At 49.3% G+C, this 13,296-nt stretch overlaps 1 protein-coding gene across 12 annotated transcripts in view; it reads left to right on the top strand.

Annotated features, from left to right (window-relative positions):
- Window positions 1–13,296, top strand: part of LOC144944306 (glutamate receptor-interacting protein 2-like) — a 209,150-nt gene that overhangs the window by 150,137 nt on the left and 45,717 nt on the right. For 7 of the 12 annotated variants that reach the window (XR_013639573.1, XM_078872356.1, XM_078872352.1 and 4 more), the window contains 11 exons: window positions 215–295; window positions 2,047–2,116; window positions 3,036–3,187; window positions 3,857–4,001; window positions 5,181–5,320; window positions 5,791–5,997; window positions 6,650–6,842; window positions 7,248–7,359; window positions 8,143–8,187; window positions 11,290–11,529; window positions 12,726–12,872. Coding sequence is in view for 11 of the 12 variants with exons in the window: in XM_078872356.1 (XP_078728482.1) it covers window positions 215–295; window positions 2,047–2,116; window positions 3,036–3,187; window positions 3,857–4,001; window positions 5,181–5,320; window positions 5,791–5,997; window positions 6,650–6,842; window positions 7,248–7,359; window positions 8,143–8,187; window positions 11,290–11,529; window positions 12,726–12,872 (1,532 nt within the window). In the remaining variant the exon portion in view is untranslated. The remainder of the gene's footprint in view (window positions 1–214; window positions 296–2,046; window positions 2,117–3,035; window positions 3,188–3,856; window positions 4,002–5,180; window positions 5,321–5,790; window positions 5,998–6,649; window positions 6,843–7,247; window positions 7,360–8,142; window positions 8,188–11,289; window positions 11,530–12,725; window positions 12,873–13,296) is intronic. The other 5 variants (XM_078872357.1, XM_078872350.1, XM_078872359.1 and 2 more) reach the window with 3 other exon arrangements.

Below are 13,296 nucleotides of genomic sequence, written 5' to 3'. Positions count from 1 at the left end.
TGTGTGCAAAAATCCCAGTGGGATGCAAGTCAAACAACAACAACCACAAGACAACTTAGATTAAGTCCATCAGTCTAACTCTGTACTACAACAAACAAACATGGCCAAACCGAAAAACGTTTAAAAAATCACCAAAATAAAGCCATGAAAGCAATGAAACAGCCACTGTGACGCCGTCCATTAATCAGCTGTTCCGCTCGCCCACTGAATGCAGAGTCCGTCGTTCCCAGCAGCGGCACGTTCCACGTCAAATTGCCCAAGAGGAGAGGCGTGGAGCTGGGAATCACCATCAGCTGTAAGTCCGCATTGCCACCCAAAGGCATCACGCCATTTGGCCAAAGGAGCTGCAATGAAAGCTCCACAAAATCAATTCCGCAAGCGGTAGTCTTATTGCGATTTGTGTTTTAGTCGATTGATCAAAGTTGCCAAACTGCCGCATTGTAAACGATACGGCCACGAAAACATATATATATATGACGAGCAGAGTCGACGTTTACGCCTCCATGCGCGAAGAAAATTTTATCCATTAGCATTCGTTAACTTTAACGAGAGTACCCATTAAGTGAACTCTGGCTAGGGTCACTCGTGATTGATTGAATATTAAACCAACTCTATTCATTTAATTGGGACCCTTGTGCTGATACAGTTTAATTTCCACGTCTGAGCTGAATATTGAAGCTGGCCAAAGATTTGTGTTCAATGTCTGATCGCATCTCCTACATTTATTTAAATATAAGATGTGGATTACTTAGGATTTTACCAGCATTCTTGTTGCATCCATATACTAATGGTAATAATAATTACAGCCCTTTAATAGTTCACTGCTGAATGAAGGCCTCCGTCATGGGGGTTGTTTGACCATACTTCACCTTGCTACTGGTGGTCACTGCCTGCTGGTGAAGAGCTCTGCTGGTGGTAGAACCGGTGCACATGCCACTCACCAGTGATTGTTAACCGTGGCAGGGAATCGGACTCAGGTCACTGGGTTCATAGCTCAGTGAATCAAACCTGTCAACCCCTCATCAGTGCCCTACCTCACTACAGACCAATTCAGACCTTATTGGTCACCCCGTGGTGCCCTTATAAATCTCAGCGTTCATCCTAGAAAGTCCCATCGCAAGGGAGAAATGCAAACAAATAGACACATTTTTTGTGCCCGTATTGAAACGGCTGTACGCCGTATGCACCTGAAAACTCAATTACCCTGTACAAGAATATGGGGTAAACCGTATGGGTTGATAGGTATGGTGAACTCACCACGTTTGCCTCCATTGCGCCCAGATTTAATACATCATCAACAAATACGCGTTGGTATATTTAATGAGGATCAGGGGAGCAAAATCATGTTTTGAAGTAAGAACACCCCAATGTAGTTATACAATACATTTATATTTTTATTGACTTCATTTAAGTAATTGCCGTTTAATGAATAATGCTCTTAAACGCAATAATGTGCTTACCGGCGTATGTGATTATTTACACTTTTCGGGAGGGTTGTGGATGATGTTTGGCCATTTCCAATATAATGAGTGGCTTGCATGTGACGGCAAACCCATAACGCCCATAGACGCCCCGTGGCATGGGGAGGTCCTTCATCCAGCAGTGGATTGACAAAAGGCAGTAACTAAAGATATTCATTTACTTGTAGAACATTTCAAATATGAGACCAGGGCTATGCCATTGCTGCCCAAAGATGATGGGCCTTCAAAACAAGCTGAACAAATGGCCAATACAGGGGCCACTTTCGCCGATAAGACATTGTCAGCGTGAGGTCCGCCACACGTTTGAAACCATTGGGTTTGACAGCAGCACGGTGATGATGGTGGTGGGGGATGTTTTAACTCCTTGTGTATTGTCGGGGGGCCGCACATCAGTGAAGGGCACCGATTTATTAAACGCCCTCTCTCATTCTCAAACATTTCAGCCGTTCCTCTAGTGCTTTGTCAACACCCAGCCGCTCTCCGCACTAGGGTAGAGGAGAGAAGGGGGGGGGGGCTTCAGTTCCTCGTACCCGTCTCACTCGTGGTGCTTGTGGTGGTTTCTCAGCACCGGCTTACCGCAAGGCGGGCGATCCACTCGTCATCTCCGACGTCAAGAAAGGCAGCGTTGCGCATCGGTGAGCCCGCGGCTTAAGCCGCCGTGTGATTCGCTGCCCAGCCTAAGTGGGTCGGTAACGGTGATGTTAAGTTTGGATGTCTATAAGGGTTGGGTTTTTTTTGGCATGCTGGACCCAAAATGCCAAAATTCCAAGCAGCTAGCAACAGACAACACTGCTGAAGCAGCGATAGATAAGAGTCGATACGTTTCTTGAATTGAGTAAGATTCATTAAAACTTGGGAATAGTGACGATGGGAGGGAATCCCAAAGCCGAGCAGTGCGAGGGAAGAGAAGTGGGTCATATGCTTGGCCAGCCTGGTCTAAGCATATGTAAGCGAAGGGACATGGTTTAGTGTTAGACTCAACTCTTGTATATGCGGTGGGACACTGTTGATTGATAGACCAGGTTTTGTCTATGCTGAGGGACATGGTTGATCGTTAGACCAGGCTGTGTCTATGCTGAGGAACATGGTTGATTGATAGACCAGGATGTGTCTATGCTGAGGGACATGGTTGATTGTTAGACCAAGCTGTAACAATGCGTAGGAACATGGTTGAATGATAGACCAGGCTGTGTCTATGCTGAGGGACATGGTTGATTGATAGATCAGGCTGTAACTATGCTGAGGCACATGGTTGAATGATAGACCAGGCTGTGTCTATGCTGAGGAACATGGTTGATTGTTAGATCAGGTTGTGTCTATTCTGAGGGACACGGTTGATTGATAGACCAGGCTGTGTCTATGCTGAGGAACATGGTTGATTGATAGACCAGGCTGTGTCTATGCTGAGGGACATGGTTGATTGATAGATCAGGTTGTGTCTATTCTGAGGGACACGGTTGATTGATAGACCAGGCTTTGTCTATGCTGAGGGACACGGTTGATCGTCGGACCAGGCTGTCTAAATCGTTGACCTCGGTGTCGCTTCCCCGTGAGGACGGGGACTCTGGAGCCGGGCGATCAGCTGCTGGCGATCGACGGCGTCCGTCTAGACCACTGCTCCATGGAGGACGCGGCTCACATCCTACGGCAGGGCGACGAGCTCGTGCGGCTCAAGATCCGCAAGGACGACGACAACTCAGGTCTCGGTTCGTCTTCGGGCGTGTACTGAGGATTTGTTTTACTTTGTATCGCCCTCGTTATTGCTGTGACAGAAAACTGAACGAAGCTCGACACGTGATGTATGGGGTGAATAATAATGAAATTATTAAATGTTACGTATGTATGTTGAACTTATTTCGCACCGTATGGAGCCAACCGTACGTATCGGAGGTGTGATTAATACGCCTTTTGGCGTCATCTGATCCAACACCAATGGAGACTAGGCTCTAAGAAAAGCTGTCTCGGGTGTGGACCAATCAACTTCAAGGACAGTGCATATCATTATCATTATCAGAGTTGTTTCTTTATGTTTGCATTTTGACTGCTTGTGTTGTGGTTATTGCAAACATGATGCCTTGTATAAAGGTGTCAGTTTTTGTACCAGTTTAAAGGGTAAAAGCCTATTACGTGATTAATATCGATTAATATACAAAGCATTTCAGAATATATATGTATATGTATGCCTGCATTTTTTTAAAAAATATAATTTCGTAAAAATTTGGCATTTTTTTAAAGTTTTCTTGCCAAGTCCTCACAACAAGGGCCTACAAAAACCTGCGTGGGCCCGAAGGAACGGATCTTCGAATGAACTCCCTTGGGGCGACCGCACCTCACCCCGTCGCTCCTCTCCTCCTCTCGACCCGCCGACCGTGCAGACGAGCTGGAGGGCACGGGCGCCATCAGCTACACGGTGGAGCTGAAGCGCTACGGAGGGCCACTCGGCATCACCATCTCCGGCACCGAGGAGCCCTTCGACCCCATCATCATCTCGGGCCTCACCTCCGGCGGCCTTGCCGAACGGTACTTGCTGCCGCTCGGGCCCCCCCGCGGAGGTCGCGAGGGGTCGTGGTGCAGTGGCCGCAGCTGCTGGGGGGGGTGGGTTGTCCCTAGGTGCCAGGATCTGAGACGGTGGGCGCGGGGAGGGGAGGGTGGTACTCAGGAGGAGGCCTCATCCGGCATTTTCCCACAGGTCCACCAGCTCTGGCGATGGTTCAAGCGCTGCTTATCGCCGCTAGGGATGGGGAGACGAGGGCAGTGGTGCAAGGAAAATTGTGTTTGGTAAGGTGTTTGGGGTTCAGCCGATATATATCTTGTGACTTTCTGAGCCGTCCCCTACTGGACATCTCTAAAAAAGAGCTTCATAGCTCATCGGATTCCTCCAGTTTAAATAAAGATTCTGATTTCAAGCATCTTATAGAAATTGCTGATGGTTTCTGCAGTGTCTCCCGGCACAGATGGATGGTTGTTACAAATTCGTACAAAATGCTCTTCTACAAAATGCACGGCATGTGAAATCTCACTGCAGCTGCGTTTCAACCTGCCACTCCATGTAACTTTGCTGTGTGTGCCTGCCTGTGTGTGTGCATGTGTGGGAAGCAGTAGTGTGAGAATCGGTCTTGGGCCTCCCATAGGAGTACCTGATGCGATGTACAAACATCGTCACTGGGGAGACAAAGGCAACCAGGCATAGTAATGGCCACCCCACCCCCTCGTGTGCTTTGGCGACCTTCACAGGTGTTCGCTAACAGCATTTGCTCAAGGAGTGTTCGATAAGGATTCTTTGTCTTTCTGCCTGTGTCCGCACGTGATGGCCGTCCGTGTGTGTTCACCCGTAGTGTAGCGGTTAGCGCGCTGCGCTATGTACCTGGCGACCCGGGTTCGATTCCCGTTCACGGCCAACACCAGTGACGATGATCTGAACCGGGCCTGGGCCTCCCCTAGGTCGACTCAGCCTCAAATGAGTACTTGGTGCGGTGTGCCAACACCGCCACTGGGGAGACAAAGGCGGCCGGGCGTGGTGTTGACCACCCACCCCCTCGTGTGCCGTGCCGGCCCTTATAGGTGCTCGCTAACAGCACTTGCCTACAGTCTGTTAAGGCTACACGGGGGATCTTTGCCTTTTTGAGGAGTAAAAAAAAAATCTATAAAAATGCTGCAAATATCAATCGCGGGCCTTTTGAAACCCGCGCTGCGTCGCAGGACCGGAGCCATCCACATCGGAGACCAGATCTTGGCGATCAACGCCGTCGGCCTGAAGGGGAAACCGCTGAGCGAGGCCATCCGCCTCCTGCAGACGGCGGGAGAGACCGTCACGCTGCGCATACGCAAACTCGCCGAGCGTGAGTGCCCACCCCCCCCCCCACGCCAGTCCCAACTTTATCCCGATCGCGCAATCGGCGGGTGTCGTGTCACAAGGCGAAGTGCGGAATTCGTTCGGAGTGTGACCCTTCGTGTGAGAGAATCGTCTGCACACGGGGATAATTGTTCTTCACTTGGCAGTCAATCTCTCACTCGGAGCTGGAATTTAGCCAAATTGAGTCCAGATGAAAAAGTTATTATCACGTTTTTTTTATCATTTAGTGACCGGGCCGAGACCATCAACTCACTGCGCTTGTGAGAGAACCCGCTTGTAATCGGAGGCTAGCATCTAGATTCGAGCGCAGGGTGTCTCAGCGGTGCGGGGCTCAGCGCCGTGACCTCTGAGCCACGTGGCCAGCTCTCGTCCCAACGTCCGTCGTAAAGCACGGCTCTGGCATTGCACGCGAGAGACCACCTCGAGCAGGCCGCCAACTCTCCCACCGATGCGCAGGCCCCTACCGCGCGCTGACGGGCGGCGCGGGCGCCCTGGCCGAGGGCAGCGACGGGGAGGAGGAGGAAGAGGAGGACGAGGAGGAGGAACTGGACAGTGTGCGGCGCGCTGCCAAGATGGCCGAGCTGCTGAGCGCTGTGCCGAGCCTGGACAGCGCCACTGGCTCGTGGGACGGCTCGGGCACGGACAGTGGATACGGCACGCAAGGTTGACATTTTTTTTTACTTTTTCTTTTTTACCACGTGAGGCCCACCGAACTATATAGCTCTTTTTTCAGAAGCAACCGAACCACAAATGATAGGTGAACGAAGCGGCTTATCAACACGTCGACATTTATAGCAGCCAAATGCTGTAACGCACGTTGAGTTTAAATATGGAGGGAAACACTGGAGGACCTGGAGAAAATTCCACGTGACCACGGGGAGAACGTGAAAACTCCAAATATACAAGCATCATGGTCGGGATCAAACCCACGACCTCCTGTGTACCAGGCGAGGTAGTTAACATCTCGACACCGTGGCGAGGTCCGGCGCCGCCTCCTTTCATGAGTTTCCTTTCGCCACGCGGCACGGGAGAGTTCTTCTGGAAAACCGCACTCTCCACGCCAATCGTATCCATACGTGGTGATGCACCTCCGATTTAGCACAGTTGGCTACGCACCGTGCAAAAGAAATTCAACAGAGACAAACATCGCCCCCCTCATAGCCTCAACAGACTGTTGGGGCAAGTGCTGTGAGCGAGTAGCACCCTAAAGTTCAACATGCATACGGACACGTTGATCCTCTCCCCACGGTATGATTGTGATGCCGCCCGCGATCGTTCCCCCCCGGGGGTCACCCCCCTTTCCCCCCTGAGACAGGGAACGGAGTTGGCTCCGCTCGGGGGCTGCCGCAGCACTCGGCGACGTGGAGAGACGCGAGGGACACGCGGGACGCGAGGGACGGGAAGGAAAACCGGGGACTTCAGTCCCCTGGCGGCGGCGGCGGCGGCGCGCGACCCCGGGGCTGTGAGAGGGCGCTCGGCGATGACGAGTGGGAGCGGCACACGTCCGGGTGGGTACACAGTGCGGTGGATCAACAGCGGTCTGCCCCCGCAACCTCAACGTCAACGCCATCATCATTGCTGCCATCATTGGTAAACAGTGTGGTCATTTAAACCGGTTCAGAGTTCCGAATTGTTCGTAAATATTGGTCCAGACAGCCCAAAGTCTCATCAACTATCGCCTCTTCGTTCGTAAGAGTTTCCTCGCTCTATTTACACAGACACATAAACAACGCAGTCTCTGCCAGTCGTGACACGGGCCCTGGTGTAAGGAATGAAATCGGTCGGTCCCGCGTCCACCTCCTCCATTCTTCGTAGCCCAGCTTCTGGGCCTCGCTTGTCCCACGTGGCAGACTAAGCGCGCAACATTCCCGCTGCCATGACACGAATCAATGTAGAGCGGCCGTGCCCTGCAGATTGACCGGCAGCTGCGAGCGCTTGGACGGCGAGCGGGAGGACGCGTACTGGTCGCAAGCCCTGGAGGACCTGCAGACGTGCGGCCAGGCGGGGCTGCTGCGTGAGCTCGAGGTACCGAGCGACGAGCATCTGACCCCCGACCCACGTGTCACCGCGCACTCACCGGCCCGGCGCTCGCATCTTGACTCGTCAGTTGCCTCCAGCACGTAGCCGGCACTTGCAGAGAAGAGGTCGAGAGGTCATCGTGGCCACTGCCGTTGTTTCCCCCACACCTCACCGTTGCTTCCCTCTGTCTGCTGGAGCCCATTACTGTTGCAAAGTTGATCTCAACGGACCTCCATGTATGTATGTATGTTGAACTTTTTTCGCACCGTACGTAGCCAACCATCACATCATCACCAGCAGTGCTTAATTTTAAATAGAACAAGTCCATAACGCTGTTGCAGGAATTAATTTTGGCACGCCACATTTTATTAACATAGGGTGCACTAATTTAGCATTATCATAGACAGGTACACCTTGAACTCTGGTGGTGTAGTGCCTTATGTCGATCATCTCTACTCAAAGTCAGCCAAGCAGCAGTCTGGAAAATAAAGTGAGACATTTAGCCCTGACCACCACCATTTTTAGATTTAGTCCTGCTAGTGTTTAAGTCTTTATGCATTTCCTGCTTAAACGACAATGGTTGTCTTTGCGAGTCAAAGCCGCCCCGATGCAGTCCTAATCCCCGACTTCCACCGCGCTAATTCAGAATGATTTGCGATGGGTTTTTCTTCTTCTTTCTGTTGACCCGTTTTTTTTTTTACGCTGTGGTTCCAACGCCCAGGGTGAGGAAAACTGCGTAATTGTGGGACGGTCACGAGGTGTGTGTGTGCCTTGTCTTTTTTTTTGCAGGACAAAGTGGGAAGCCTTTTGAACCGGCAGGCTCTGGCTTTCATGGTATCCATCCTCGGCGAATATTTGCTTAGAATTGGCCCGCTTTGTTTCTCTTAAAGCAACGCCGGCTTTTCGCTCGTCACCGCTTTCCTCTTCGGCTGCATGAATGTCACACTTTCTGACGAATTTTCTCACCTTGTCCATTCGGCTCGCTTGTTTTTTTCCCTTTTCGAATGCTTACGTAAAGATACACTTCAATTTGCCCCATCTGGCGAGTTGGGTTTTCAGCTGCAGAATGTGGTCGTTTTCGTCAAGATAGGCCTCGTTTTTGACTGGAAGGACCCAGCGGCATGTAGGATTAGTGATTAGCTTTGCCTTATGTAAATAAAATAAAAAGCCTTTACCGACCTTTTTCACCATGCTAATTATATGCAGATTTATAAATTTATTAACTTTTCTCATTACTCTTTTTTTGGGTGAGAACGTGGAACAGTTTCATACTAAAAAAATATATCAATCTGGATAACATAATGAGGACGTTGGGGACTTAATTAATGGTATTTTACAGGATGTTATCCCGTGATTTAAATATGAATTCTTGAAATGCTCTGATCAGGTGGCTTGGAGGAGTGATATTGTGTCAGACCACTGGGGGCCTTGTGGTTTAAATCCAGGCAGCCAACTGTGTGCAGAGAGCTGATGTCCATAATCTGGTCTCCCAACGTTGGGCCAGCATTGGGTCAGCGTTGCACGTTTACTGGGCAAAAATGGGGCAACGTTTTACGAATGTGACACCTTTTTGAGGCAATTCTCTGACACTGTGAGCGTCGCGAATTGATTCGCCCCGATGACCTGACACCAATATCAACATATATTTTGGAGAAAAAAACAACCAATTAAAATATACTCCCATGTTGCTAAAATTATGACCAGAATCTAATTTAAATTAATCTCATTGAGATTCGTCTGATGAGACGCAGTCCATCCATTAACACAATGTTCTTCTTCTTCTTATGGATTCGTGGTAGCAGATTAAATATGTAATTTCAGATTTGTTATCCACTCAATTAACACATCGTTCCCACGAGTGTGCCATCTGATAATTTGTGCAAGTGTAGAATGTTGTGTCACATTGCGCTCAAGTATAAACATTTGTTGAATAATATACAGCCCTTTGTCAATCCATTGCTGGATTAAGTGTTCCCTACATCGTGTCCAATGGGAGTTGTTTGACCATACTTCGCCATGCATGTTAGTGAAGGGGGGTGGTAACATATTCATATTTCACTCACCACTGACGTTCGCTTTGGCTGGGATTTGAACTCGGTTTGCTTGGTTTAATGCACAGTCCGCTAATCACTGCACCACCACTCTATCTCCACGACCAGTGTGGTGAAGTATGGTCAAATAACACCCCCCCCCCCATGATCGACACGGCATTTGATTGACAAAGGGCTGTCGCAAAATTGTTTAACACATGGCCACGATTAAACACTTTAATCACAGTTATTCGATTGTTCAAAAATGTTTGCTTGAGCAAGTTATTAAACATGATATAGACGTGACTATTTAGCATCAAGTTGGACATTGTTTCAATGTAACCTGATTCCTTTGCAGAGGATCTGTGGCTGTGGATTAATCCATGCAGGCATCACCTTGCAACACTAATAGCAGCACCCACGTTAATGTCAGCATTGTCACTGCACCTATTCTAACATCGGTTGCATAATTTGCACAATGTCTTGTCATAGGTGACGGGTGAAAAAATGTTTTAGGTGGAGGAGCTGAAATATTTGTGAAAGATTTTAATGAATAAATATATATGTTTTAGACACTCAGTGTCCAAAAATGAGAGGCTGCAAGGTTTCCGAGTGGCAGAGCACGATCTCCTTTGTTCTTTCGGTAAAGTCACGTAGAAGGGAAATAATAAACTAATTAAAAATAAAACATAATAAAATAAAATTCTCACGACGTTTCGGCCACAACGCAAGCAGACGTCCTCAGGTGAAGAACAGAGCTGTCTTTCCGACAGCCCTGAAGAAGAACAGGGTTGTCTTTCCGACAGCCCTGTTCTTCACCTGAGGACGGCTGCTTGCGTTGTGGTCGAAACGTCGTGAGAATTTTATTTTATTATGTTTTATTTTTATTATTCTATTATTTCCCTTCTACGTGACTTTACCGAAAGAACCAAGAAGATGAATCCCTGCAGTCACGAAAGCTTTAAATCGAGACTGGCACGAGTTCACCCAACGGCGTCATGCCACCACGTGCTCTGCAAGTTTGAGAATTTTCCCTCTTCTCGCCAAGCCCGGCTTTAAGAGGTTTATGTTTTTTTACCGCGCAGGCTTGTGTGTTCTTAATGTAACAGCTGCTAAATAGGTTTGAGGGGGCCCTAAACCCTGTTTGGACACAGCCAACACCCGCTGCCTATGCGTCCTGTTAACGCCACATCCTCATGCGTGATCAATTAACCAGACACTGATGTACTTGACGGATTGTGTGAAAACGACTGTTTTGGTAATGTGATGTGTATTTGTGAGAATCACTGAGTCAAAGTGTATCACGTGGGGAGATTCTTTTGGTTGTAACCTAACCATGGGATTTACACTAATTTTTGCTTTTTTTTTCCTAATTGGAAAATGTGACACCATATTATGCATTATTCATAATAATTACACAAAACCATGTGTTACTTATTGTATTTAATATGCATAAAGCTACCAAACAACCTGGTTTAGCCAGGACAGTCCTGGTTTCAGAAAGGCTTTCCTGGTGTCCTGTAAGAATTTGCATAAATTGGGTTTCTTGTCCCAGCTTAAATAATTTCCGACCTTATCGCTTAACTGATAAGAGGCAAAGAGCCAGGCTGCATGTGTAGTGATCGTGGCTGGCGGGGAAGTGGGTGGGGGGGCGTGTGAGCAGCGGGGAGGGCCAACTTCAGACAGAGCAGAAGGCCGCTCACTGTGCGAGCGGGGTAGTGACTGAGTTGTGGCTATGACAGGGTCTTGCAGCTCACCATGTGACTCGGTTGAGCCTCCCAGAAACGTCTTTTTTTTTCCACGCCAGTCGTGCATTACGTGAGTTGCGCACGCGTGTCGCACGCGTGTTACATGCGTTGTTCGTTACGCTTGCGTGTGCGCGTGCGTGTGTGTGTTGCCGCGACAGGCCAGCATCATGTCGGGCATGTCTCCACTCTACGCGAAACCAGACGACGATGACGAACCCTCGCCCGATGAGCCAGAGGCTCCGCGGCCGCGAGCGCGCACGGCCTGGCGCGACGGCAACGGCCACGGCGCTCGGCCACGAAAGGACGCGCACGCGGGAGGCCTCACCTCCTGGGAGCTCAAGGAGTTCCAGCGCCAACTGAAGGACATCATGGCGCCAACACCCGTGGAAATACACAAGGTGGTTGCCCCCCCCCCCCCCACTGGTCCTGTCTCTAGACCGGCATGGCTGAGTGGCAGCGCCTTTGCAGTTTGGCTCGTGGAGGTTTCGGATATTTGTGTTGCAGCCGCCCTGGTTGATACTGCGGGCATATATTAATGTCACTGGCCTTTTGCCCTTACAAGGACGGGTGTATTGCAGTAAATCTGAAACTTGCAAGCGAAAAGCAGACCGCGACGTGATATTCATTGCATTAATGCGTGTGTAATTTGTAAGGTGACACAGACTTGATAATTGGTTTTTTTACCCTTCTATCTGGCAACAGAACTGACACCTTTTTTTACAAGGAGTCATGTTTGCATAGACCACAATACCTGCAGTCATAATGCAAACAAAAAAACATAACTCTGATAATGTATGCACTGTCCTTGAAGTTGATTGGTCCACACCCGAGACAGCTTTCCTTTGGACTCCTTGTAAAAAGGTGTCAGTTTTTTTGCCAGATAGAAGGGTAAAAAAACAATTATCATATTTTTTACTGGCAAATGAGGTTTCAATGGTGACACAGACTTCTTGCATTTTAAGGTTATAATCCCTTGTTCATCATGACGTCCTTTTTACTTTGATGTCTCAACAGCGTGACGGAGATCGCGTGACGTGAGGGTTCTGCCTTTGTAGCGAGGGTTGTAAGTTGACGCCGAGGAGGGGGGAGGAGGCGCCTCGGCCCCCCATGTGGAGTGACGTCAGCCGCTAATTATTATTAATGGGGGGGGGGGGTGTCCATTTGGAGGATGTCACCTTATATTGATTATTAATGAGGGGGGCTGTTTGATGTGGAGGACGTAACCTGTTCATGATTATTAATTAGAAGGGCTGGTCGATGTGGAGTGACGTCACGAGCGTTAAGGATATTCCTGGGTTATTATATTAGGTATGCCAGGGAGAAACACACGTGGATTTTTCTCCGGGTCCTGCGGTTTTTCCCTCCACATTTATAATCAGCAAACGTGCGTTTAGAGTATTTGGCTGCAATAAATGTCCACGCGATGAGCCACTTTGCGATAGCCAGGTCGCTGGTGAAAAAGAGCTATGCAGCTCAGTGGGCTTTACTTGGTCAAATACAAAAGTAGTTTAAATCGTCGAAATAGCAGGGGCTGCTATGTCAGATGGTGCTCTTGCTATAGCGGTCGCCGTCATCGCATGGGCTGCTGTGACAGGTGGTGCTGCACAAGGAGGAGGGTGAAGACTTTGGCTTCTCTGTGTCGGACGGGCTGGTGGAGCGTGGCGTCTTCATCAACGCGGTGCGGCCCGGCGGCCCTGCTGAGTGCAGTGGCCTCCTGAGGACCTACGATCGCGTACTGCAGGTGCGGCAGACGGATACAATGGAAAGATGACGGGCGGACGGGCGGACGGACGGACGGGCAGAAGAACAGATGAGCAGAGGAACTGATAGATGGATGGTAGGACAGGTGGACAGAAAGACAGACACGTGACAGTGAGACAGAGGGAGAGATGGTTATAAAAACAGACAGATGGATGGATGGACAGACAAACAGATGGAAGAATAGAGGGATGGACGAATGATTGGATAGACAGACGTGTAAAAGTTGTTAGGGTGGACAGACAGAGACATGTAAGGACGGGTGAATGGACAGATGTACGGATGAGCCCACACTCCCATCATAATAATTCACCCGGCATGCACCCGATCTTGTCAGATCTCATATACTAGGCAGAGTTGAACCTGGACGGTGTTTGGGTGCGCGACTGCTGTGCATGATAAAACAG

The sequence above is a fragment of the Lampetra fluviatilis genome, chromosome 34, assembly GCF_964198595.1.
Source record: "Lampetra fluviatilis chromosome 34, kcLamFluv1.1, whole genome shotgun sequence".
NCBI lineage: Eukaryota > Metazoa > Chordata > Hyperoartia > Petromyzontiformes > Petromyzontidae > Lampetra > Lampetra fluviatilis.
The sequence above is the reverse complement of the archived record's forward strand: the minus strand, read 5'-3'. Positions and strand labels throughout refer to the sequence as shown.